Below are 27606 nucleotides of genomic sequence, written 5' to 3'. Positions count from 1 at the left end.
ATATTTTTTTCCTGTCTTTTCTCTTTTCTGGCATTCCTACATATGTTGGTACACTTAATGGAAAGCGCATAGCACAGGCTCTTTCCCCAGCCACATCTGTCATTGTCCAACAGGCACATGACAGAATTTTAATGGAGGCAGAGACAAAGTGTTGCAGGTGTTCAGCACCATGGGCTTTCACTCACCAATGCCAGTGCCCAGTCTGTCAGCAACAGACAGTAACATTCAATTCCTGATATGGCATCATTCCCTAAGGTGTTCATGTAGCTTCTCAGTGCCAGGTTGATTACAGTGGACTGCTTACATCATGAAAGAGTCAGGAATTTATCGACACTGGAATAGAAATTTGCTGGCATACCAATTTGCCTTTCCTGCAGACAGTGTTTCAAAACTGACATCCGTGGATTTACAGAATGCCTTATCTAATATTGTGGTAATCTACACAGAATTGCTTCAGAGTAAGGAACTAACTTCACAGGAAAAGACATACAGCAGTGGACTCCCATGTTATGAAATTCAGTGACGTTAATCGTGTCCCCCATTATCCTGAAACAGCAGCTGGCTTGATAGAGAAGTGAAAGGGCCTTTTGAAGACTCAGTTACAGTGCCAGTTATGTGGCAGTGTGTTGCAAAGCTGGGGCAGGGTTCACCAAGAGATTTATAATGCTCTGAATTGGTGGTGTTTTTCTAATAGCTAGCATTCATGGGTCCAGCAATCAAGACAGTGGAATTGGGAGTGGCACCCACTATTACCCTGGTTATCCAATAGCAGCATTTTTGCTTTTTGTACCTACAACTTCATGCTAGAATGACTGAGAGGTGTTAGTTCCAGAGGAAGGAATTCTTCCACAAGGTGACAAAAATAATGATTCCCTTGAAGGGGGCATTAAGATTATTAAATAGCCTTTTTTCATTTCATTTTCATGCCTGTGACTCATCAGGCAAGCAAGGGAGTTATCTTGCTGGTGTTTTTATAGTTGTTGTTTGTTAGTTTTTCAAAGGAGGATAAGAATTAAAGTGGAAAAACATTGTTTTTCAGTACTGTTGCAGTTGAGGAAATGATATTCAATGTAGAACCGGGGTCAGTTCTGAATATAGCCTGAGCAAGTAGGAATTTATTGCCAAGGAGCCCTGTAAGGGTCAGCCTTTGGAAAATTACTAAAAGAAATAACAAGGCAGTTTGTGCTAAGCCATCCTCATCAAGGTGAGTAGTGGAGTATGAGTAACCCCGATTAGATACTGCGTGTTTCACATACAGAGGATGAGGCACTTTTGCTAAACCCACTTAATGTGGTTCTTGCAATTTTAGAAGGAAATGTGCAGATGTGCTTAGGCACAGGTTCCGGAATCTGACCTATAGTTTGTTAGTTCCCACTATTGTTTAAAGGAGTGAAGAGACATTCTTCTTTCTTAGAACAATGTTAGTTCATTTCTTGTTCTATAGCCTTTTGTACATTTAGGACCAACTGAATAGTCTGTTGAGTAACGGTAATAGAAGTTCAGGGCTAGGCAGCAAGCATTTAAGGAGGGGCGAATTTATGTGAAAATAACAGAAAAACAAAGAAATGTTAAAAACCCCATTTCTGATTCCAGAGGACAGTCAAGATCTGTAGATGATGGACTCAAAGCATCAGTAGATGGTAGAGTGTGGACAACAGGGGCAATACATAGAATTACTGGTTTGAATTGTGATGACAAACTTTATGAGAGGACCAGTCAGTTTGTTCATTAATGATCTGTTATGGTAATATTCTTGAAATTTATATGATGTCGTGTCACATCAGCTTTCAGGGCTCTGGGTAAAAGGCTTTTCAGTTCGTAATTATTCCAATTATTAAAAGGGTTTTCAGTTCGTAAACAGGGAGTATTTCTTTAACAGCTAATTGTTAAGGTTGGAATGGAATTTCTCCATTTCTCTCAGGATGGAGAAAATTTGGAAGCACCCATTTAGAGAGGTGTAAATTGGAGGTATTTGTCAAGGACTGGTAAATATGCAAGACTGAATCCAAAGGTCACATTATAGTTTTCCATTGTAAACATATTTTTCTCACCACCTATTTTATCAGAGAATCAAGGTCAGAATAATTTGTTTACAAAATTAGTAGTTTCATTAAATTTTGCCTGATTATTTTTTTTATAAACAACAGACTTTTTTTTTTTTTTTTTTTGCGGTATGTGGACCTCTCACTGTTGTGGCCTCTCCTGTTGCGGGCTCCGAACGCGCAGGCTTAGCAGCCATGGCTCACAGTCCTAGCTGCTCCGCGGCACGTGGGATCTTCCCGAACCGGGGCACAAACCCGTGTACCCTGCATTGGCAGGCGAACTCTCAACCACTGCACCACCAGGGAAGCCCGGATATTAGCCTCTTATCACGTGTGGTTTGCAAAATTTTTCTTCCACTCCATAGGTTGCCTTTTCATTTTGTTGATCATTTCTGTTGTTATGGAGAGGCTTTTTGTTTGTCTGTTTGATGTAGTCTCATTTCTTTATTTTTTGTTGCTTGTGCTTTAGGTATCATACCCAAAAAAAGCATTGCCAAGACAGCTGTCTGGGAGCTTTTCCCCTGTGTTTTAATCTAGGAGTCTTATGGTTTCAGGTCTTTGTTTTAATCTTTAATCTGTTCCTTTGTTTTTGTGAATGGTGTAAGATAGCGTTCTAGTGTTCATTGTTTTGTGTGTGAATTCTAATTTACTTAGGACCACTTATTAAAAAGTTATGTCTTTTCTCCATTGAGGATTCATGGCTCCCTTGTCAAAGCATATTACCTGACCATATATGCATGGGTTTATTTCTGGACTCTTAATTCTGTTTCATGAGTCTGTGTATCTGTTTTATGCCAGTATCATGTTCATTGATTACTGTAGTTTTGTAATATAGATTGAAATCAGGAGAGTTGGTATCTCCAGCTTTGTTCTTCTATTTTTGGATTGTGTTGGTGATTCAGGGTCTTTTTTTGTTTCATATGAATTTTATTGATTCTATTAATGCAAAAAATGCCACTAGAATCTTGATAAGGATTGAAAGGAATCTGTAGAAGGTTTGGGTAGTGTGGACATTTTAACATGTTCTTTGTATGAAAATGGGTATCTTTCCTTTAATTTGTGTCTTTTCAGTTTCTTCCATGAGATTTGTATGTTTTCAGAATATAGATTTTTCAGCTTGTTGGTTAAATTTATTCTTAAGTTTTTAAATTGTCTTTGATACTATTATGAATGTAGTTGTTTTCTTTAACAGCTAATTGTTAAGGTATAAAACAACTGAAATTTGCAGTTGATCTTGTATGCTGCATCTTTACTGAATTCATTGAATTTTCTTTCTTTTGGTGGTGTTTTTATGACTCCCTATGTATAAGATCGTCATTTGCAAACGGAGTATTTTATATTTTCCTTTCTGATTTGCATGCCCTTTTTTTTTTCTTACTTGAATATTCTGGGTAGGATTTTCAGTACTTATGTTGAATAGATGCTTTTCTTGATCTTAGAGGAGAAGCTTTCAAATTTCACAGTTGAGTATGATGTTAGGTCTTGTTATGCCATATATGGCCTTTATTACGTTGACATATGTTCCCACTGTATCCAGTTTTTGAGTTTTCATCATGAGTGGATGTTGAATTTTGTCAAATTATATTTCTGCATCAGCTTAGTTGATCATATCATTTTATTCTTTGCTTCTGTGAATGTGGTATGTCACGTTTATTGATTTGCATATGTTGAATCAGCATTGCATCCCACGGTCAAATCCCACTTGGGCATGGTGTATAATTCTTTTAATGTGTTGTTGAAATCAGTTTGCTGATACCTGGTTCCGAATTTTGTTATTTATATTCAACCATGGATTTTAGTCTATAGTTTCCTTTTATTGGTAGTATCCTCTGGCTTTGGTATCAGGGTTATTCATAAAATAAGATTGGAAGTATTTTTTCATCTTCAGTTTTTTGGAAGAGTTTGAGAAGAGTTGGTATTAATTCTTTAAATCTTTGGTTGACTTCACTAATGGAGGAGTCTGTTTCTGGGTTTTCTGTCTTGGCATATTTTTTTTTTGGGGCATATTTTTTTATTACCAATTAAATTTCCATACTTATTATTGGTCTATTCAGATTTTTTATTTGTTCCTTGTTCAGTCTTGGAAGATTGTATTTATCTGTTCTCTAATCTTCATTATTCTCATTCTTCTCCTAACTTTGGACTGAGGTTGTTGATCTTTTTCTGTTTCCTTAAGGGGTGAAGTAAGTCGTTTGAGATTCTTCTTTCATCTCGATCTGAGACTTTATTAACTATAAATTTATGTCTTAGAACTACTTTTCCAGTGTCAGGTTTTTTATATGTTGTGTGTGCTTTTGTTGTCTCAAGATACTTTTAAGTTTCTCTTTTTAAAAAATGTTTATTTTATAATTTAGTTTTATAGTTTTTTGGTTGCAGCAGGTCTTCGTTGAGGCATGCAGGATCTTTTGTTGCGGGGCGTGGGTTTCTCTCTAGTTGTGGCGCCCGGGGCTCCAGGGCACGTGGGTTCTGTAGTTTGCAGCACACAGGCTCTCTGGTGGAGGTGTGCGAGCTCAATAGTTGTGGTGCATGGGCTTAGTTGACCTGTGGCTTGTGGGATCTTAGTTACCCCAGCAGGGATCAAACATGCGTCCCCTGCATTGTAAGGCAGATTCTTTACCACTGGACCACCAGGGAAGTCCCTAAATTTCTCTTTTAATTTCTTCTTTGATTCATTGGTTGTTTTGGAGTGTGGTGTTTAATTTCCGTGCACTTGTGAATTTTTGTTTTCTTCCTGTTACTTCATACCATTGTGTTCTGAAAAGATACTTGGTATGACTTTAGTGTTCTTAAATTTATTAAAGAATTGTTTGTTCCCTAGTATGTGATTTATCCTAGAAAATGTTCCATAGGTGCTTTAGAAAAAAATATATATTATGCCTTTGTTGGATGGGACATTTTTCATTTGGCTTATACAGTTATTCACATTCACTGTTTCTCTATGGAGTCTCTGGATGATCTAAATGCTGTTGAGAGTAGGGCACTAAAGTTTCTAACTTGTGTTGATGTTTATTTTTACTATTAAGTCTTTTGGGATTTGCTTAATATATTACTTGCTCCAATTTTAGTGTAAAATCTGTTTTGTCTGTTGTAAAAATAGCTACTGCTGCTTTCTTCTGGTTGCCATAGTAATATTTCTTTTTATCCCTTGAGATTCTTCTAGGCAGTATGTCCTTGGATCTTGGTTTGTTTGCTTGTTTTTTTAATATTTATTGTCTTTTGAGTCGAGAATTTAATCATTTCCACATAAAGTATTTATTGATAGGTGAGATTTACTAATTCCATTTTAATGTTTTCTGATGTTTTGTAGTTCTTTATTCCTTTTTTTCTATGTTGGTGTTGGCCTTTGCAATTTGATAAATTTTTCTTCAGATATGCTTGGATTCCTTTATGACAGTCTTTTAGATAACTGCTACAAATTTTTCCTTTGTGTTTACCATGAGTCTTAAAGTATTTTTTATTTGTAACATTCTATTTTAACTGATAATAATTTAATAGTAATATAAACTTTTCACTTTTACTTATTCCATTAAAGTTTTAAGTTGATGATGTTACTTTACATATTTTTAGGTTGTATATCCAATAATAAATTATTATAGTCATTGTGTTTTGTTGTTGTTTTGGTCGTACCACACGGCTTGCAGGATCTTAGTTCCCCAAGTAGGGATTGGACCCAGGCCCCAGCAGTGTAAGTGCCAAGTCCTAACCACTGGACTGCCAGGAATTCCCTAGTCATTGTTTTTTAACTTAAAATTAGACTTATAAATTAGTTATACACCACCATTACAATGTTAGATACATGGATTTTTGACTTACATATTTACCTTTACCAGTGAGTTTTAAAATATACCCATATGTTTTTACAGTGTTAAATACCATCCTTTTATTTCCTCTTAAAAATTCCCTTTAGGATTTCTGGTAAGGCAGTGTTGATGAGCTTTATTAGTTTTTGTTTGATTGGGGAAATTATCTCATTATTTGAGTATTATTTTGTTTCTAAAGGACAGTTTCCCCCTCTCCCCCCAGGTAGAGTATTTTTGCATATAGTTATCTTGGTTGACAGTTTTTCTTTAAGTATTTTGAATATATTATCCCATTCTCTTCTGGCCTGCCAAGATTTTGATAATACATCCGCTTATAGTCTTGCTTATGATGTGTCACTTTTCTTATGCTGCTTTCAGAATTCGTTTTTGTCTTTGACTTTAACAGTTGTAATGTGTGTTGGTGTGATTCTTTTGAGTTCACCCTACGAGTCTTTTGGACCTAAGCAATTAGGATATCCATTTCTCCCCCAAGATATGGGAGGTTTTGGGCCATTTTTCTTTTACATGTACTTTTCTTGCCTTTTCTTTTTGTTTTATGTTTCTGGCATTCACAAAATGTGAATATTGTTTCCTTTAGATGATGTCTCGTAAGTCCTCTTGGCTTTTTTAACTTTTTTTCCAATTACTTTTCTTTTTTACTCCTCCAGCTGGATAATTTCAAAATGACAGTCATCTGGTTAACAGATTCTGTTTTCTGCTTGGTTGAGTGTGATGGTGAAATTCTCTATTTAGTTCTTTAGTTCAACTAGTGTATTTTTCATTAGAAGACCCTTAAAAAAAAATTTCTTTTTTGAATTTTTTGTTTTCTTCATTATTGCTTTCCTAGTTTCATTTAGTTGTCTTTCTGTGTGTTCTTTTAGTTTAATAAACTTCTGTAAGAGGATTATTCTGAATTATTTTGTCAAACAGCTCACAGTCTCTGGTTCTTTTGGCTCAGTTATTGAAATTTTAATGGTTTCCTTTGGTGGTGTCAGTTTCACCTGATTCTTCATAATCTTTATACTTTGCACATTTGAGTGATAGTCTCCTTTTCCAGATTTATCTGGTTTTCTTTGTCAGAGGCAGTTCACCAGTTAGCTCAACTTGGGATTATAGACAGGTCAGTTTACAGCCTCCTTGGGCAGGTGAGGCTTGCTATATGAGGTTTTTGTGTGTGTGTTGAGACATTGCCTAAGCTCTGAGGTCAAGAGGTCACTCTGTCTGTGAACCATTGGATAGGAGTGCTCGCTTGATTTTCTGCACATGTGTAGCTGTAGAATGGGCTCCTTGGTTGCCTGGATTCTCTGGTCAGGTTTATCGATAGTGTGGGACATGGTCCTGTACTCAGTTTTTGGTTAGGTCTGCGAATTTGCTTCCCTGCATGGTTTCCTTGGCCGTTAGGGCTTGATGGTTGGACATCCTAATCTGACAGAGCTGCCTACCAGCTTCCTTGGCCAGACAGGACTGCTGCATTGGTTATCCAGATGTGCAGTGCTTTTGGGTGAGTTCTGTGCTCAGGCGCCATCCTAAGTGGCTTGTAAGATGGGTGACACATCTTCCTAAATGTTGTGGTTAGAATTCCTGATTAGATGAGACTAGGGCTGTACTGAGCAGTAAGTGGAACTATGAATCTGCCTTTCTGCTCAGACAGGGCTGGTATGGCTTGCTGGCTAGGGACTTTAATCAGAACTGTGCACCAAGTGCCTTGGCCAGTTGGAGCCACCAGCTTTTTCTAGTAGTGCACAGTTACTTGCTGGCCTCTTTGCTCAAGTGCTGTTGTAAGTACTGTTGTAGGATGGGCTGTGCAGTTTCCCAGATTATGTGGTTGGGTTTGCTGATGGTTGGGGCTTGGGGACAGAGCAGGGCATACTGTGAATTAGCCATGCCTCAGCTAGGTGGTAAAAAAAAGTCTTCAAAGCTGGCAATGTAATTGTTTGGGGTCCTGAATCAGGCATAACTGTGAGCTGAGTTCACTCGTCAAGTGTGGCCATTGGAGTGGCTCTGCAAAATAAGAGTCATTTTCTGGGCTCTCTACTTAGCACCCCTACAAGGGAAACTTGTTCTATCACGATTTGAGTGCTATTAAGCCCTATCCCTCAGTCATATTCTGATCCCTGCTGGTTAAGCAGTGCATAGTCTTCTTGCCATCCCCATGAGGCAAGACTTCAGTGCATGCTCTGGATGTCACTCATAATGCTGGGGGAGCTGGATATCCACCTTGGACTCTCCTTTGCCCACTGGAGGGACCATAGGCCTGATAGATCCCTCTTGGTATGTTGCTGTGCTAGTTTGGGAGAGGGGCAGTGTAGTCAGAGTATAGCTGGTCCTCTTACCCTTCTAAGACATCCTCTTGGTGTTTGAGGTCCAGGGATGTGTGTCAGTCTTAGCCCCATGTTCTGGGATTTTCATAGAGTTGTCCAGAGTATTTGTTAGTTGGTCTTCTAGTGAGGGGGACTGAAGTTGGGAACAACCTGTGTTGCCATCTTGGTGATGTCACCTCAGCACCACTTACTGTTACCCTTAGTGACCTGCTAGCAAATTTAGCTTCCTTTCCCCATGACCTTATGCTTTCCTAGGAAAGAGATGAGGTGTTAGTTTCAAAGGGAGGAATGCTTTCACCAGTAGACACACCAATGATTCCATTAAACTGAAAGCTGAAAGTTAAGAGTGCTTCCTGGTAATTTGGACTCCTTATGCCTCAATTGGAATCAACAGGCAAAGAAAAGAGTTTCTTTTCTGGCTGTGGTGATTCATTCTGACAAGTAGAAAGGGGAAATTGGACTACTGTTGCATAATGGCCATAAGGTAGAGGGACTGCACAATGGCCATACAGGAAATTCCTCAGGGCATCTCTTAGTACTACTGCTCCTTGTAATTAAGGTCACTGGGAAACTGAAAAACAATCCAGACAGAAGTAGTAAATACACCCTTCAGGAATGAAGGTTTGTATCACCAGGTAAACAATTATGACCAATTAAAGAACTTGCTCATCAATTCCTTTACAAGTCACCCCACCTCCCCTCCTGCCCTGATCTTTCTCTCATATCATGAAGTTCTGTTTTTCTGGAGATCCCTTAAGTATGACAGTATTTTACCCTTTCAAGTATAATGTACAAATCTTATTCCAATATAACTTAATTTTACTCTTTTTAAAAATGTCTTTGTTTTCATTGTATCTACATATTAGCAGACAATTTCATAGGTTTTCCTTGCCACCATCATACATATTGTATGAAGAACTGAAGTTCAGTGGTTGTAATTATGGAGTTTGGCAAAGTTTTTTTAATGGACTTGACTAAATTTTAGGTTTAACTGGCCACATTTCATTTCTGTCAGGTACTCTTCTTTTTCAAAAATTAACTTTTGGCTGCGTTGGGTCTTCATTGCTGTGCGTGGACTTTAGTTGCAGCGAGTGAGGGCTACTCTTCGTTGCATGCGCAGGCTTCTCATTGCAGTGGCTTCTTTTCTTGTGGAGCATGGACTCCAGGCACGCAGTCTTCACTAGTTGTCTCACGTGGGATCAGTAGTTGTGGCTCATGAGGGCTAGAGCACAGGCTCGGTAGTTGTGGCGCATGGGCTTAGTGGCTCCATGGCATGTGGGATCCTCCCGGACCAGGGCTCGAACCCGTGCCTCCTGCATTGGCAGGTGGATTCTTAACCACTGCGCCACCAGGGAAGTCCCCTCTTCATCTTCCTCTTCTTCTTCTTCTTCTTCTTTTCTCCTTCTCCTTCTCCTTCTCCTTTCTTCTTCTTCTTCTTTTTTTGCGGTATGTGGGCCTCTCACTGTTGTGGCCTCTCCCGTTGCGGAGCACAGGCTCCAGACACGCAGGCTCAGCGACCATGGCTCACGGGCCCAGCCACTCCACAGCACGTGGGATCCTCCCAGACCGGCACACGAACCCATGTCCCCTGCATCAGCAGGCAGACTCTCAACCACTTCCCCACCAGGGAAGACCTTCTTTTTTTTTTAATAAACTTGTAAAAATATAAAAACTGTTGTTAGCCCTGCAGCTATGCATTAAAAAGACCGTGAGTTCGGTTTGGATGCTGTACCATTGTTTCCTGATCTTTGCTACAGTATATATACTTACAAATACATCATTGATTTCCCTTTTCTTTGAAAAGTTAGCAAATTTCCTTGGTGTCTTTCTCTTTTTCCTTAAGAAATTTGTTATTTTATCTTGAGAGTAGGTGTGCCACAGGTAGTACTTGTGTGCTTGTGTAATAGACACTTCCTTGTTCACAGAGATCCCAAGGGATACATAATTGTAAAACTCCATTGATTCTCAGAGCTAGGTGGTCCTTGGAGTGGCAGCCTTAAAAACTGGGGCACTAGATGTGTGGTCCAGACGCTTTGTTTTCACTTCCCAGGTAGAAGCTTGGAGTTGGAGGTTATCTCAGGATTTTAAGAGGGGGTATGGTGGGAGTGGGGCTTATTGCGGGAGTGTGTCTTAGCCTTTCCCACCCATTTCAGTATTTTCCATTGCCCAGTGTGTAAGAGATGCTCAGTTTGTGGATTTCGCTCATGGAGTTAATCCATGTGGTTTTATATGTGCTCTGATGCTAACAGTAGGATAAGCCAGCAGCCCTCCTATCCCTTCATCTTGGTGACATTCAGCCACTTTTTTTTTTCTCTTCTAGCTGAGCCGTGTATCTTGCAGGTTCTTAGCTCCCCGATCAGGGATTGAATCTGGGCCTTTGGCAGTGAAAGCACAGAGTCCCAGCCATGTTCCCCGCCCCTCGCCCCTATATACACATTGTATATAGGTTGATGGTAAACCACATGAAACCATAATTTCTTTTTCTTTTTAAGGCATTTAAAAAAAACATTTTTTTATTTAATTTTGGCTGTGTTGGATCTTTGTTGCTGAGCACGGGCTTTCTCTAGTTGCGGTGAGCGGGGGCTACTCTTCGTTGTGATGTGCGGGCTTCTCATTGAGGCGGCTTCTCTTGTTGCGGAGCACGGGCTCTAGGCGCGATCGCGCTCAGAGGTTGTGGCGCACGGGCTCTAGATTACAGGCTCAGTGGTTGTGGCACACAGGCTTAGTAGCTCCGCGGCATGTGGGATCTTCCTGGAACAGGGCTTGAACCCGTGTCCCCTGCATTGGCAGGTGGTCTTAACCACGTGCCACCAGGGAAGTCCTATAATTTATTAATTAGGGTTTGTGATAGACACTGACACAGACTAGGCATATTTCAGAGATATTAGGGGTTCACCCAGACCACTGCAAGCAAGCAAATACTGCAGTAAATTGAGTCACACTAATTTTTTTGTTTCCTAATGCTTAAAAAAAGTTGAATTTACACTGTACTGTAGTCTTATTGAGTATGCAGTAACATTATGTCTAAAAAGACAATGTACATACCTTTATTTAAAAATACTTACACTGTAAATCAACTGTACTTCAATAAAAATAAAATAAATCAATTCAGTGTAGCAAAAAATAAAATCAAATAAAGGTAAATAGTTTAACAGTAAAATAAAAAAAAATAAAATACTTAGTTGCTGAAAATGATCTGAGCTTTCAGTGAGTCATAATCCTCTTGTTGGTGGAGGGTCTTACCTTGATGTTGATGGCTGCTAACCAATCAGGGTGACGGTTGCTAAAGTTAGGATGGGTGTGGCAGTTTTTTAAAGTAACTCCACAATGAAGTTTGCCACATTGATTGACTCTTTCCTTTCACAAGGAGTTTCTCAGTAATATGTAATGCTGTTTGATAGCATGATGTTTTACCTACAGTAGAACTTTCAAAATTGCAGTCAGTTTTCTCAGACTCTGCCAGTGCTTTATCAACTAAGTTTATGTAATATTCTAAATTCTTTTTTGTTATTTCAGCAGTCTTCACAGCATTTTCACCAGAGTAGTTTCCATCTCAAGAAACAGCATTTTTTGTTCAGGCATAAGGATCAACTTCTCATCTGTTCAAGTTTTATCATGAATGACAACAATTCAATCACATCTTTAGGCTCTTCTTCTAAATTCTGGTTCTCTTGCTATTTCCAACTCATCTGCAGGTATTTCCTGAACTGAAGCCTTGAACTTCTCAAAGTCATCCATGTGGGTTGGAATCTGTTTCTTCCAAACTCCTGTTAATGTTTTGAGCTCTTTCCATGAACGTTCAATGTTCTTTATGACATCTGGAAAATTTCTCCTTTTCTGTAGGCTGTCTTTTCATGTTTTTAATTGTTTCCTTTGCTTTGTAGAAGTTTTCAAGTTTGACATAGTCCTATTTGTTAACTTCTGATTTTGCTATTTGTGTTTTTTGTGTCATATCCAAAAAACATGGCCAAGACCAAGGTCAGGGAGCTTCTTTTCTGTATTTTCTTCCAGGAAATTTTATGGTATCAGACCTTATGTTTAAATATTTGATCCATTTTGAGTTAACATTTACAAGTAAGATAGGACTACAATTATAGTATTTTGCATGGGCTTATCCATTTTCCCCAGCATCATTTTTAAAGAGGTGAAGAGTCTGTCCTCTTACAGTTGGGCATTCTTGGCTCCCTATGAAACATTAGTTGACCATAAATGTGGGGGTTTAATTCTGATCTCTTTATTCTGTTCCATTGGTCTATGTGCTAATATTTTTATACCAGTTACCATACTGTTTTTCTTAGTGTAGCTTTGTAGTATATTTTGATGTCAGGAAATGTGATACCTTCACCTTTGTTCTTCATTCTCTGGATTGCTTTGGCTATTTGGGAACTTTGTGGTTTCACAGAAATTGTAGGAGTTAAAAGTTATTTTCATTGTGGGCTTGATTAAAATGAACTGATAATATTTCTCCAAGTTGTTTGGCCTCTGCATTTCGTGTTGGCTCATGACTTCGTTGTTTCTTTTAATCATATTGTAAGATAGGATAGAATTTTTAGAACTAAAGAACATTTTATGTATTATGTTTCTACTTAATAACATAAAGTAGACATAAAAGCTTTTAAATGGCGCTTTTTTTTTTTTTTTTTTTTTTTTTTTTTTTTTTTTAAACAGAATGCTGCCTTTTTATATGGCCTTGGTTTGGTTTACTTCTATTTCAATGCATTTCACTGGTAAGTTGACTTACATCAGATGTTTTCCCACTGTGTGTGTGTGTGTGTGTGTGTGTGTGTGTGTGTATGTGTATGTAGGAGAAACACATAAAATATTTAAATGTCAGTAAACACTCATTTCATTAGTTGTGTATTACCTTTGTAGGTTCAAATCAAGTTCAGCCCTCATTCCCTCCACTCAGCACATTTGCAAACACCTCTCAGTAACTAGTAACTTGATTATAAACTCTCAATTTTCCCACAATAGGAATAATGATGCCTCCTTCAGTGTTGAGGATTAACAATGATAGTAATGTGTAAGATTTTGTATAAACAGTAAAGTATAGGAAACTTTTTTGGTCTTGTCCTTTTTTTTTCCATTTGAGTGCTATGAGAATTCAAAGGAAAGTGAGTGAGTACACCACCAGTGTTTGCAGCCATGTCCTGTAGGTCATTCTGAATGTTAATAGAGTCCTTAAGTATCCACTGACCAGTATTTGATATGGTTTACCAAATGTGAATGAATATTCAGCTTTTAGTTGTATGACTTTTCGTGTATATTATTTTTCTTACTCCTTGGCTTTTTGGGAAGTTGTTTATGCCATGTTCAGAAGTACTGCATTGTTTGTTACATGAACTTGTAGGTTATAGATGTTACAGCTTCATTTTATGAACTGTGTATTTCTTTGAGAGATTTTAAACTTAAGTCAACTTACCTTTTGTCTTGAATGAGGACAATTTTAAGGTCCTTGTGAATTTCCTAAAAATCCTATTCACAGAACTCACTATTCTGAACTTTTAGAACTAGAAAAGGTCTTAGATATCATTTTGTTTTAATTTTAAAATTTTGTTGATGGGGGAAATAAGATGTGTTCATTTTTATTTAGTGTTATATGAACTATTTAGTAGTGGAAGCAGGCCTCATGTTCAGGACTGCAGTCTAATAATTTAAATCACATTCCATACTTAGAGAAAAGAAAGATTTTCTTTCTTCTTTTTTTTTTTGAATGAAACTATCACTGGCATTGGGTCATGGACTTGTGATCACTTACAAATGGGAAGAGAACAGATGGTTACCGAAACCAGTAATAGGAGTTATAAAGTTTGTAGGGAGATGTATTTAGAAATAAGGTTATAAGTTTTTCTAAATGGAATAATTTATTGTACTTTGCCTTATGTCAAGATGGAAAAGTGGATATTTAAAAATCATTATTTGCAGTTGTTGTGCAAATAGATACAGTCATTTCAGCTAGCCAGAACAAATTTAGGTGAAATCCAATATAAGGCTGGGAACAAAGAACTATACATTTTAGATACAGAGAAGTGTGACTAATATTGAACAGTTTTCATGTAGTTATAACTTTTGAGCCCCCTTAGATTGAAGGTAGGAATGTGAAATCAGGAAGGAGATAAGTCTATAGATTGAAAATATTAATTGCTTGATATGTGTGTGACAGTGTTGAGTTAGTTGTGTGAAAGATGATTTTAAATTTTAATAACTCATCTGTAAATGATATGTCTATATTTCCCAGAGAAAATCTTCCTTTCAGAATAGTTGTTTTGCAGTAAATGTGTGTATAACCACAGCATTTGACAAGTAGGATCTTAACTGAAGTAACTTACTAAAGACATGTGGTGTGTTGCTTGGTACTAAATTGTGATATGACTGTTATCTGCATCTTTCTATAATAAAAAGAGAATTGACTTTGGAAACATTTACAGTCCTAAATAGTGACCTCTGAGGTTTTTACAGTATAGAATAATTGAAATTCAAAATAGACTTTTTTTCTTTTTTTTCTGTCTCTTCCAAGCACTTAAATATATTCAGAGTATATCCAGCGTATCTGGATTTTCTCCACTGATAATAAGGACCTGTTAAAAAGACAATAATCAAGACAGAATAGAATTAGGACAAAAGTAGGCAAATGAAGGCAGAAGTAGATTAGAGAAGTCAGAAGCAGTCCTGTAAACACGGGTCCTTGATTTATGATAGAGGTGGCACTGCTTTCTGTACAGTAGGAATCCCATATGGAAAAGATAAATATTAACCCCTATCTGAATCACGTCATACTTAAAATAGGTTCCAAGCTGAATGTAAACCAAAATGTGGTAGGTAAGAGTAAGGCTTCTAACAGTGGATTTATATGGAGCAGTAGAGAACCAAGGTTAACACTCTTACCTTTTTGCCATTTTTAAAAGCTTTCTTACTGTCTTCTCTAAGTTGATTCAGAGAATTTTATATTGTTTATTTACATTGAAAATACTACTAAATATTTAAATATTGCCAAATAATTTGAGGAAGTTAAAGTTACCTTTTTACATTCATAGTATTTTTATAAAGTTATAATTTGTTTTAAAGTCGTATACCCATTGTATTTTTTGTACTTCCAAAGCACATACAGTTAATCTTACCGTTTCTTATGTCTGTATTCTTCAAGGGCAATTAAAGCATTTCAAGAGGTGCTTTATGTTGATCCCAGCTTTTGTCGAGCCAAGGAAATTCATTTACGACTTGGGCTTATGTTCAAAGTGAACACAGACTATGAATCTAGTTTAAAGGTAGGTGGTTGGGGCTTTTCCTTGATATACACTATTTCGTGTGTGTGTGTGTGTGTGTGTGTGTGTGTGTGTGTGTAGAGTGTGGGGTTAAATGTTAAGAGTATAGAGAAATACTGGAAGTTATATTACTGCTATTGAATGAATTTAGGATATGAACTTAAAAAGGAAAAAAGGATTGGATTTCGGGGTACAAGGCAGACATGGTGCTAAGATACGCAGAAGAACTTTTAAGTGCTTTAGATTTTTGTTTTTGGTTTGTCTTTTAACAAAATATAAATATTGATGTTTGTGATAAGGAGACACTGGAGGTTTTTATTTCATTTTTGAGTATGTAAAACACTCTCCAATATGTGACTGGCACTGTAGAGATGAAGAGGTGGTTAGTGATGCTATATCTGTGATCTGATTATTGACTGTTCTTTCCTGTGGGTCTGATTAGAAATCTGCCAGTTTTTAATAGCATGGTATGTGTCATGGCAAAATTATTTAATAGATTTGTTATCTTTTAAGGTTTGTGGTCTGCTAGTTGGTGAACATGAACATCATTGGAAAAGAATGGTACATTATTGTTAAATACTTTGCTTCTAATGGAAATTTGATTTGTCAGTACTTAACATTTTTTCGAGTTTCTGGGTTTGTGCTATCATTTTATGTTTTCCAAGGGTTTTTAATGAGAATGGGACTTCCCTATATATCAGAAGCATTGTTCTTTGAAAGAATTCAAGTTTCTGGAGAAAAAAGGTTTTGAGAATTTATGACTGTTTAGAATGTTTGCTCTTTTCCTTATAGATGTGAATTGTAGAGTATATTGATTACAGAGGTGGTGTACATATGTGTGTGTCACATACTCTGAACTCTTTAACAAGGAAAATGCTAAATAAAGTCTACTTAAAAACTGATGTGATTGCAGGTCCCCCAAACTGCCAACCTCAAGGTTAGTGATTTGGCAGAGGTCATTGAACTCAGAAAACAGTTTTATTTATGGTTATGTTTTATTTACAGTTAAAGAATATAGATAAAATTTTTCAAAGGAGAAAGACACCAAAAACAGAGTCAAAAGTGCAAAAGTTCACTTGTCCTGTCTCATTGCAGTCATATTGATAGCACTTAATTCTCCCTGAAATGATGTTTAGTTACATGCAGGGAGTGTTCCCAAGCCTTTCCAGGGTTTTGTTCTCTTCCATGAAATATGTATATATGTATAATATTGACGTTTGGTAATATAGAAAGAGAGAGAGCCACCTGACTGACCTTAGTTTTGGTTGCTTAATCACCAGCCACTTTAGACATCAAACTGTAATGTTGTTAGAATGAATTATCTTGATGACCCAAGGTCCTAGGTATACAGAGGTACACTTGCAAGGCAGGATATTCTAAAGGTTTAGAGATTCTCTCTCAGGAATTGGTCAAGGCTAGAGCTGTTTTCTTTTGAATAGGCAGGGTTTCAACAACCCAGACCGGCTGAGTTAATTCCTTGCTGCACTCTGTATTCATTCACTTCCTTAATTCTCTTGGGTTTTAAAATATTAAGTGCCTTGGGCTTCCCTGGTGGCGCAGTGGTTGGGGGTCCGCTTGCTGATGCAGGGGACGCGGGTTCGTGCCCTGGTCTGGGAGGATCCCACGTGCCGCTGAGCGGCTGGGCCCGCCAGAGCTGCTGGGCCCGTGAGCCATGGCTGCTGGGCCTGCGTGTCCGGGTCCTGTGCTCCACGGCGGTGGGAGGCCCGCGTACCGCAAAAAAAAAGAAAAATATTAAGTGCCTCAAACTATCTCTGCATTTTATGGGTTTATATAGGAGTGATACTGAGGGAACATAGAAACTCAACCAAGAACATTAAAAACCATTGCAAGTAGACTGTAAAGAATTTAGATCACACGCTGGTCAGAGATCAGTTGTAGCTGAGGAGTAAGTCCAGAGTTAAATGAACTTGGTGCAGAGAATGGGATTAGGTTTATCAGTTATTTGTTAAGATTAGAACAGAGTTTATCAAACTGTATACTGTGAGGTGTCAGTGGATTTAAAATGTAAAGAAAGTACAGTTTTGACACCTTGTAGTTTTTTTTTTTGTTTTGTTTTGTTTTTGCGGTACATGGGCCTCTCACTGTTGTGGCCTCTCCCATTGTGGAGCACAGGCTCCGGACGCGCAGGCTCAGCGGCCATGGCTCACAGGCCCAGTCGCTCCGCGGCATGTGGGATCTTCCCAGACCAGGGCACGAACCCGTGTCCCCTGCATCGGCAGGCGGACTCTTAACCACTGCGCCACCAGGGAAGCCCCTGACACTTTGTAGATTTTAACCTCTTTCATTTATACATTCACAGGGTATAAATTAGCCTATCAAAAATGTTAACATGTCATATGGCAGAAAATAAGTTAAATATGGTATAATTTTTTTGTAATGTATTTGTTATATACCAACATTTTAGATGGTTTCTGAAAATATGTTGGAGGGCAAAAGAAAATTGTCAATATGTAATAAAATATCCTTTAATTAGGCAGAGCAGAGTTAGATAACATTCAGTGGTTTGTTGAAAGTGTTTTGGCTTACTCACGCATAATGGAAACAGTATTGTATCCACTTTTATTTGTTTAGGCTTAGGTAAAGTGTAACAGACCTTCAAATGATGTTGATTTTAGCAAAAAATTTGGGGGCGTGCAATTTTCTTTTTCTTTCTTTGTGCCATTTTCCCCCTTATTTTAAACTCTGATAACTCTCTGATTTTGTTGTATGAAAACATAAAGAATGTTAGGATGTTTTTGACATTAATATTTCTTTTTTAATGAAGTATAGTTAATATACAATATTTTATTAGTTTCAGGTGTACACCATAGTGATACAGTATTTTTACAGATTATACTCCATTAAAAGTCATTAAAAGATAATGGCTATAATTCCCTGTGCTGTGCAATATATCCTTGTTGCTTATCTCTTAATCCCACACCCCAATACGCCGATGCCCCCAGTCTCTCTTCCCAATGGTAACCACTAGTTTGTTTCCTATATCTGTGAGTCTCTTTCTGTTTTGATATATACATTTGTTTATATAATTTTTTAGATTCTATATGAGGTGATATCATATGGAATTTGTCTTTCTGACTTAACTTCCTTTAGTATGATATAATCCCCAGGTCCATCCATGTTGCTGCAATTGGCATTATTTCATTCTTTTTATGGCTGAGTAATATTCCATTGTATATATATACCACATCTTTTTTATCCATTCATCTGTCGATGGACATTTAGGTTGCTTCCATGTCCTGGCTATTGTAAATAGAGCTGCTCTGAACATTGGTGTGCATATATCTTTTTGAATTAGAGTATTCTCGGGATATATGTCCATGAGTAAGATTGACTGCCTGGGTCATATGGTAGCTCTGTTTTTAGTTTTTTGAAGGAACCTCCGTACAGTGGTTTCACCAGTTTACATTCCCACCAACAGTGTAGGAGAGTTCCCTTTTCTCACATCCTCACCAACACTTGTTATTTGTAGTTTTTTTTTTGTTTTTTTTTTGTGGTACGCGGACCTCTCACTGCTGTGGCCTCTCCCGCTGGAGAGCGCAGGCTCAGCGGCCATGGCTCACAGGCCCAGTCGCTCCGCGGCATGTGGGATATTCCCGGACCGGGGCACGAACCCGTGTCCTCTGCATCGGCAGGTGGACTCTCAACCACTGCACCACCAGGGAAGCCCTACTTGTAGTTTTTTGATGATAATCATTTTGACAGATGTGAGGTGATACCTTGTTGTTTCAGTTTGCATTTCTCTAATAATTAATGATGATGAGCATATTTTCATGTACCTGGTAGCCATCTTTATGTCCTCTTTGGGAAAATGTCTGTTCAGGTCTTCTGCCCATTTTTAAATTTTTTTTTTTTTTTTACGGGGATGTTCAGTTATATGAGCTGTTTATATAGTCTGGATATTAACCCCTTGTTGGTCATATTGTTTGCAGATTCCATCCATAGGTTGTCTTCCACCCTATAATCCCTATCTCTGGCACTTAGTAATCTGCTCTTTGTATCTATTAGCTTGATTTTTTTAAAATTATTTTTTAATTGTTTCTTTTTAAAATTCCACATAAAAGTGAGATCCTTTGGTATTTGGCTTTCTATGTCTGATGTATTTCACTTGGCCTAATACCTTCTAAGTGTATGCATGTTGCTGCAGATGGCAAAGTTTCATTCTTCTTTTATGGCTGAGTAATTACACTTATATACATACACTCACATACACACACACATACACTCACATACACACATGCATGCACACCACATCTTCTTTACCCATTCATTTGTTGATGGATACTAGGTCACTTCCATATTTTGGTTATTGTAAATAATGCTGCTGTGAACATTGGGGTACATGTATCTTTTTGAATTAATGACTTTGGTTTTTTTTGGATATATATCTAGGAGTGGAAATACTGGGTCATATGGTATTTCTGTTTTCAATTCTTTGACGAAACTCCATACTGTTTTTCATAGTGGCTACGCCAGTTTACATTCCCACCAACAGTGCCCAAGCGTTCCCTTTTGTACACATCCTCACTAACATTTGGTATTTGTTGCCTTTTTCATAGAACACATTCTGACAGGTGATACATAATTGTGATTTGGATTTGCATCTCCCTAATGATTCATGATGTGCAGTGTCTTTTCATGTGCCTGTTGGCCATGTATGTTTTTAGAAAAGTGTCTGTGCACGTCTTCCATCCAGTTTTTAATCAAACTGAATAGGAGTTTTTTTGCTGTTGAGTTGTATAAGTTCTTTATATATTTTGGATATTAACTGTGTATCGGATACATGATTTGCAACTGTATCCCATTCAGTACACTGCCTTTTAATTTTGTTGATGGTTTTCTTTGCTGTGGAGAGGCTTTTTAGTTGGATGTAGTCCCACTTGCTTCTTTTTCACTTTTGTTACCTTTGCTTTTGCTGTCAGGATTTGGTGTCAAGATTTGCAGAATTATTGCTGTTTGAAAATACTTAACATTTTGTGTCGTGTGGGGTTTGAAACAGTAAAAGCGTTAATTTTCCTGCTGCTTTCAAAAGTTTGTGGACTTTTTTTTGTTTTAGGATCTTGAATACTGAGGTAATGTAGGCTGGGCAATTCGAATTATACAAATCTCTCTGAAAAAAAAAACAAAAAAAACAAAAAAACACAAATCTCTCTGCTTTTTGAGAGTTTTAGTATAATAGTAATACTGAAATACTGTCATCTTGGAAATGTATTTCTTTTAAGGTCAGTTTATTTCCTTTGATGACTCATTTAGGAAAGGTCTGTTTTCTCACATAACATTTTAATGTGTTTTCAAGGTCAGTTAGACTTAAAAATGTACTACAATACAAAGTGGGACTGTTATGCTGCTCCTTCTGTTAGCGGAAAGCTGTTATTAAATATATATATTTTTAAATAATATACATATACATATATTTTTTTTCGGTACGCGGGCCTCTCACTGCTGTGGCCTCTCCCATTGTGGAGCACACGCTCCAGACACGCAGGCTCAGCGGCCATGGCTCACGGGCCCAGCCGCTCCGCGGCATGTGGGATCTTCCCGGACCGGGGCACGAACCCATGTCCCCTGCATCAGCAGGCGGACTCTCAACCACTGCGCCACCAGGGAAGCCCTAAATAATATACATATTTTAAAATAGTTTTGTCTTGGCTTTCATAGCACAATAAGGATATGTATTTGGCTTTGCAGAATAGATGAAAATTAAAGCAGTTTTCAGTGTTCAAATGTTAGATATTCCTGAGTAAAAAAGGTTTTTTCCCCCAGTTTTGGTTGTATTATTAACTTAAAATTTTCAGATCATAGTAAATTTTCATGCAATTAAAAAAAAAAGCTATAGAGTCACAGATCTAGAAAACAAACCTATGGTTACCAAGGGGGAAGGGAGAAAGGAATGGATTGGGAGATTGGGATTGACATATACATAGTACTATGAATAAAATAGGTAACTAATAAGGACTAACTGTATAGCACAGGGAACTCTACGCAGTACTTTGTAATGGCGTATATGGGAAAATAATTTAAAACAGAATGGATATATGTATATGTATAACTGATTAATTTTGCTGTATACCTGAAACTAACACAACATTGTAAATCAGCTATACTCCAATAAAACAAACAAACAAAAAAAGTACAAGGAATTCACATATACCCATCAATTTCATTCAGTGGTAATATTTTTCATAACTATATCTTATTACAACCAGGATTGGACATTGATAAAGTCGAAAACTGTTGTTTTTTGTAGCATTGTATCCTCTGTATCATTGTGTTTATTTTTGACTCTATGTTTATAGAAAGAATAATGCATTTGCTATTTAAGGGTCATATGCATTTTAATAAGTTAATCCATTTCAGAATATGTTTTAAATAAGTTTTTAAAATGTACTTCATATAGACTAGCATGAATTTTTTCTAGTGTTGTTTTTTAATTATTTTATTGTGCAGAAATACATACTACATGATACTGTTTTCAACATTCAACTGTATCAGTTAAAATATACAATTTAGTGGCATTGATAATATTCACAGTGTTGTATAACCATCATCACTATCCATTCCCCAGAATTTTCAGTAACTCATGTAAATACTTCTGTTCACATTAAACAATAATTTCCATTCCTTTTTCCCTTCTAGCTTCTGATACCCTTCTGTTCTAATTTCTGTTTCTATGAACTTGACAGTTTTAGGTACCTGATACAAATGGAATCATATGTTATTGTGTCTGGCTTACTGCACTTAGCTTAATGTTTCCAGGATTCATCCATGTTCTAGCATATATAGGGCTTCCTTTTTATGGCAAATAATATTCAATTGTATGTATATAACAAAATTTTTTCATTTATTCATCTGTTGATGGACTCAGATTTTTCTATATTTTGGCAGTTGTGAAGAATACTGCTATGAACGCTCACGTATGAGTGTTTTTTGAACTCTTTTTTGACTCTGTTTTTTCAGTTCTTTTGGAAATATACCTAGAAATCTAATTGCTGAATTGTATCATGTATTTAACTTTGTGAGGATTGCTATACTTTTCACACTGCCTGCACATTTTACATTCTTATCAGCAATGCACTAGGATTCCAGAATATCTGCCTCCTTGCCAAAACCTCTTTTCCATTTCTTAAAAAAGTAATGACCATCCTAATGGAAGTGAATTGATATTACCTTTGTTTTTCTCACTTGCATCTTTTCCTGTGCATTTGTCTTCTTTGGAGAAATGTACACCAAAGAGAATATAATCTTCAGGGCCATTTCCTGTGCATTTGTCTTCTTTGGAGAAATGTACACCAATTGCCCACATTTGAATTCCATTCTTTGATTTCTTCTTGTTGAGTTATAGGTGTTTTTATATACTCTGGATATTAATTCCTTATGAGAGCCATAATTTCAAATATTTTCTCCCAGTAAGTGTCTTTTGATGCATAAAAGTTTTTAATTTTTAAGAATCCTAGTCTTTTTTCTTTTGTTGCCTGTGCCTTTGGTGTCCAAGAAATCATTGCCAAAACCTTTGTCATGAAAATCTTTTCCTGTATTTTCTTCTAAGAGTTTTATAGTTTAATTCTTCATGTTTATATAGAAGATAACAGTCTACCTTCATTATTTTCCACGTGGCTATTTCACAGCTACCATTTGTTGAAAAGGTTGTCCTGTGTATGGTGTGTGAGCATAATAGACTGTGTGTACCACCTACAGTGTTCTTTCCAGTTATTCTTTTTATAGCCATTCTTTTGTTACAGTGATAGCAAGGATTAATTTTGTTGTTAGTTACAGCTAGTTGAGGAAGCATAGTTATGTACTCAATCATTCCACATTGTTTAGACTACATGTCCAACTTGGCATTTTAAGTGTCAGTATGTCTGTCACAAGTTTAGATGTAAGAATTGTAGATAGGAATGACATTTATGTAGTTGATTGTTTAATGACTTGTCCTTTGGTTACTTAATGGTATTATAGTTGATTATTTTAATTTTTGAATAATTAATGGAGACTGAAAATTGAATGTACATTTGTGGGAATAGTTTGTAGAATAGTTGATGGGGACTTGCTTATTCCTCTTTCATTTAAGTTAAAAAAATTTATTATCTGTTTTCTCTGCTTAAGTAGTTTATAACTCTGACATTTATATTGATAATTAATACAGGTCATTTGTTATTCAGTGTTTTTCAGTGACAGCTAGTGTTTTCATGTTTTAATGTTATCTGTGTTTTTAGTAATAAGTCTCTGTAGACAGACACATGAGTTATTAAATATAATATCTAATATATATATTAATTATACATTATGTTTTCTATTTACTGTCATATTAACTAATACTGGTTAGTAACTAATTTCCTAGTAATGATCTATTAGTTTTTATATATAAATATATAACATCTATGTATAGACAGTTATATATATTTACATTCTGCATACACTTATTTGATATACGTAGGATGTTTTAATATTTCATGAATGATTCTACATGCTTCACACACAATTTACATACCTTTTAAAAGAACCAACTATATTTCAGAGATGAATTTCAACATGGGTTATGGTTTTTAAATATCTTGAAATATAGTGCTAGAAAGGGCACTATAGAAGAAGGAATATAAGCCTATATGACTTATTCTTTAGGAGATATATAATAGTATTGTTTCATTTCTAAAGTCCAGATCTCATTTTAAGATAATCACTGATGTTTTAAAAGATACCATTGGGTTTTACAGATTTTTTTGTTAACATCTTTATTGGAGTATAATTGCTTTACAATCGTGTGTTTCTGCTTTATAACAAAGTGAATCAGTTATACATATACATATGTTCCCATATATCTTCCCTCTTGCGTCTCCCTCCCTCCCCTTTATAGATTTTTGTATGGTGAATTGAAACGCGTCTAGTTTAAACATTTCTATAACTTAATCTTTTTCTTTACTTTAATACTGAAATATTCTTCTTTTTTTAACCTAATAAAAATAGACACAGGGTAAGTAGGTAAAGTACTAAGTTTTACTAATAGTAGTAGCTTTCCCCCCACATCCTCCCTTCTTAACTATCCTATGGAAATACTTTGATAACACTTTGCTTCCACAATAGATTTTGAATTATAGTAATTTTGTTTGGTTGGCTATTATGTTTTAGTTATATAACATGGTTTCATTATACATGTTAGACTGATAAAGACTAAAATATAAAAGTTGACTTTATGCATCTCTAAATTTAGCACAGTAATGTCTTCACTTTTTTCTTACAGCATTTTCAGTTAGCTTTGATTGACTCTAATCCCTGTACTTTGTCCAGTGTTGAAAGTAAGTATTTCCACATACAATAGTTTTTTGTCTTTTTGAGGAACAGAATATCCATGAAACGTTTCAAATTACGACCATGAATACCTTTTCAGATACTCTATATCTTTGTTTATGTTGGTTTTTGAGAAAAAGAATGGGAGAACACAAGCCTGATTCAGAGGCTTTAAGATAGTTGATCAGCATAATCACTTGATAACTGTAGAAATCCCTGGTTTCTCACAGAGCACTAACATATAGTGATTGCTTACCTTTTGCTAGGTATTATTGATGGCAGGCATTACTATCTTGTAGTGTCTGTTTTTAACCCATAACTTATTTCTCTTGTTTCTTTTAATGTCTTTGAGACTTTACATATTCCACAGGCCATGACTGGTCTTTGAACCTCTTAACCTGTGCTTATGAAATTGGGAAGATCAGAGTATTCAAAGTAAAGTTAAAAAAAAGAATGGAAAATGAATTTTTGTTTATGAGTAACTTACACATGTACAGTCTTCATTGTTATACATATTGTTTTTCAAGCTAGAAAGAGATATGTATCCAATTAATATTTTTGAAAACAATTAGATGATATAAAACTTTCATTATATGATTGTCCTTCATGATAGCATGTATTCTTAATATTCTGAAAATAACATTTCTAATAAAGTTTAAATTTCAAGACCTTTTTGGCAATGTTGCTAGTATTTTAGTACATATGTTTGAAAATCTCCATGTTGAGTATTTTCCTAGTTGTATATTTATGGCCCTCTTTCAAATTATATTTAAGAATGGAATAGGAGATTTTCACTTTTTGAAAGATGACACTGTCACCTTATGGGATTGTGAGGCCAGAGACATGGGACCCGAGACTGAATTGGTAGGAAGTTCACATGGTGTTAGGGTGCCAGTTAGATAGTCTTTTCTTTCTTGTTACTTATTAGATGGATATGTAGATGAGAAAAATAGGATTTAGGTTCCCTAACTTTCTCCTTATTTCTGTCAAATAATGGAGATGAAATTTCTATTAACTGGATTTGAGGTTATGTTGGGAAAGGGCAGTGAAGAGGAAGAAAATCACTTAACCTATTAAATAAAGAGGTTGTTTTTATATATGAGACTAGAAAAAATGTGTGAATTGTATTTTGTTTATTTAGTTATTATCTTGTGATAGAATTTTCCTTTTCTCTGAAGATGATGTTTTTAATCATAGGAGGTTTGTTAACTTGTAATGTGTAAATACTTTGGGAGAGCAGTGCCTTTGTACCCAAAATTTATTTGATTTTAGAGTTAATTACAAAATTTTAGGATAATTTTTCTCTGTTATGTGCAGGAAATTATGGATATCTAGTGCAGTGTTTGCTAATCTGGATGTGGAGAAGTTATTAGAAAGCTAGGGAGTTTATTAAAGGAGACAGCTTTTCAGGCCTTTATACCACAGGATCACTAAATCACAGTTTTTAAGAGCTGAGCTTAAGAATTGGTAGTTTTTTAATGCTTCCTAAAGAGAATATAATCTTCAGGGCCATTTGCTGAAAGAGAATGAAAGATAAGGATGGGGTGGGAGGACGAGGAAAGGACATGAAAATAAACATCTTGTTACTTATGAGAATTTCATGATTCCTTTAAGACATTTCTGGAAAGTATTCCACATTTTATGTTCTCTGTAAAATTTTGAAAGCTTCTTCTAGTTACAGCCTAAAACAAAACATGAAAAGAGATTTGTTATTGACACATAAACCCCATAGAATTTAAATAGCTAGAATTTAATTGTAATTATTGTAATTTTGTTTTATTGATCCTTACGGTTTTCATTGAATCTTTCATGTTCTGGTAATTGCAAACTGAGTAACAGGAAGAGCTTGGGGGGGAAAAAAGAAGGAGCAAATGTGTTATATACTTTATCTGATTTATCATATATACTTAGTTTATAATTTTGCTTTTTAGGTGGTACGACTTTTTTCTTCTTTAAGTAAAAGTCACTAAATTCTGAATATCCAGAACAAAGTCATTTCTTGTGTGTGCTTTTACTAATACTGTTTCGATCTATGACTTTAAAAAAAATGCTTAAATAGATTTATTCTGAAGAAAAACGCATATGTTTAAAAACATGTCTTTATTTAATAGCTTTACTATATTTTTAAGGTGAACATTTTGAGTATCGTGTTTTAGGATATATACATTTGAAAGGCTATGTTTATTTAATATTGCTGATTTAAATTTAGTATACTTATTTACTGTTGATGTTTAATGTTTTTAATGTATTTTAATGTGTTTTCTTAGAATTAAAAATAAGTGGATTAAATTTTTATTTAATAATGGCTTTTAATTATGTTTCCTTAGCATGCCCATGATCTTTATTTGTACATTGTTCTATTAGAAACAAAAGTTGAACTTCTAAATCAAATTTGTGATCCATTGCTTTAGCATTTCTTTATGTTTTAAATGTTGTATAATCTCTGTTTTCATTCATTACTTTAAACTCAGCTGTATTGTAATTAATTCTTTTCCATGATCCTTTGTAGTTCAGTTTCATATTGCCCACTTGTATGAAACCCAGGTAAGTGTTTTAATTTACTATACTGAAAACAAGAACAAAATCCTTATCCATACTTTAAGTGAAATAAAAATTATATAAGACAGTTTCATACTTTACACTTTCATACTTTAAATGAAATAATTATCGATAAATTTTAGTTCAGTTTTGAGTATAAACTCCTGCATATATTTAATATTTTAAACTCATTAAATGTGTTTGAAATTTTGGTTAGTGATAAAACCAAACAAGAGCCATGAAGGAATTTGAGGTTTGTATTGAGAATGAGTATAGTTTTGGTAACCATTTTCAACTCACTGTGATTTAATAAATTTCCAAAACACTCTCTGGCTGTACACTA

General features: G+C 35.8%; 1 protein-coding gene across 7 annotated transcripts in view; it reads left to right on the top strand.

Moving 5' to 3' along the window:
- The window catches only part of LOC132419222 (lysine-specific demethylase 6A-like), a 168432-nt gene that overhangs the window by 56053 nt on the left and 84773 nt on the right, over positions 1-27606 (top strand). For 6 of the 7 annotated variants that reach the window (XR_009518158.1, XM_060003217.1, XM_060003218.1 and 3 more), the window contains 4 exons: positions 12832-12890; positions 15308-15428; positions 24679-24733; positions 27235-27269. Coding sequence is in view for 6 of the 7 variants with exons in the window: in XM_060003217.1 (XP_059859200.1) it covers positions 12832-12890; positions 15308-15428; positions 24679-24733; positions 27235-27269 (270 nt within the window). In the remaining variant the exon portion in view is untranslated. The remainder of the gene's footprint in view (positions 1-12831; positions 12891-15307; positions 15429-24678; positions 24734-27234; positions 27270-27606) is intronic. The other variant, XM_060003219.1, reaches the window with a different exon arrangement.

This window comes from Delphinus delphis, chromosome Y, assembly GCF_949987515.2.
Source record: "Delphinus delphis chromosome Y, mDelDel1.2, whole genome shotgun sequence".
Lineage (NCBI taxonomy): Eukaryota > Metazoa > Chordata > Mammalia > Artiodactyla > Delphinidae > Delphinus > Delphinus delphis.
Note: the sequence above shows the minus strand (reverse complement) of the source record. Positions and strands in the feature narration are given on the sequence as shown.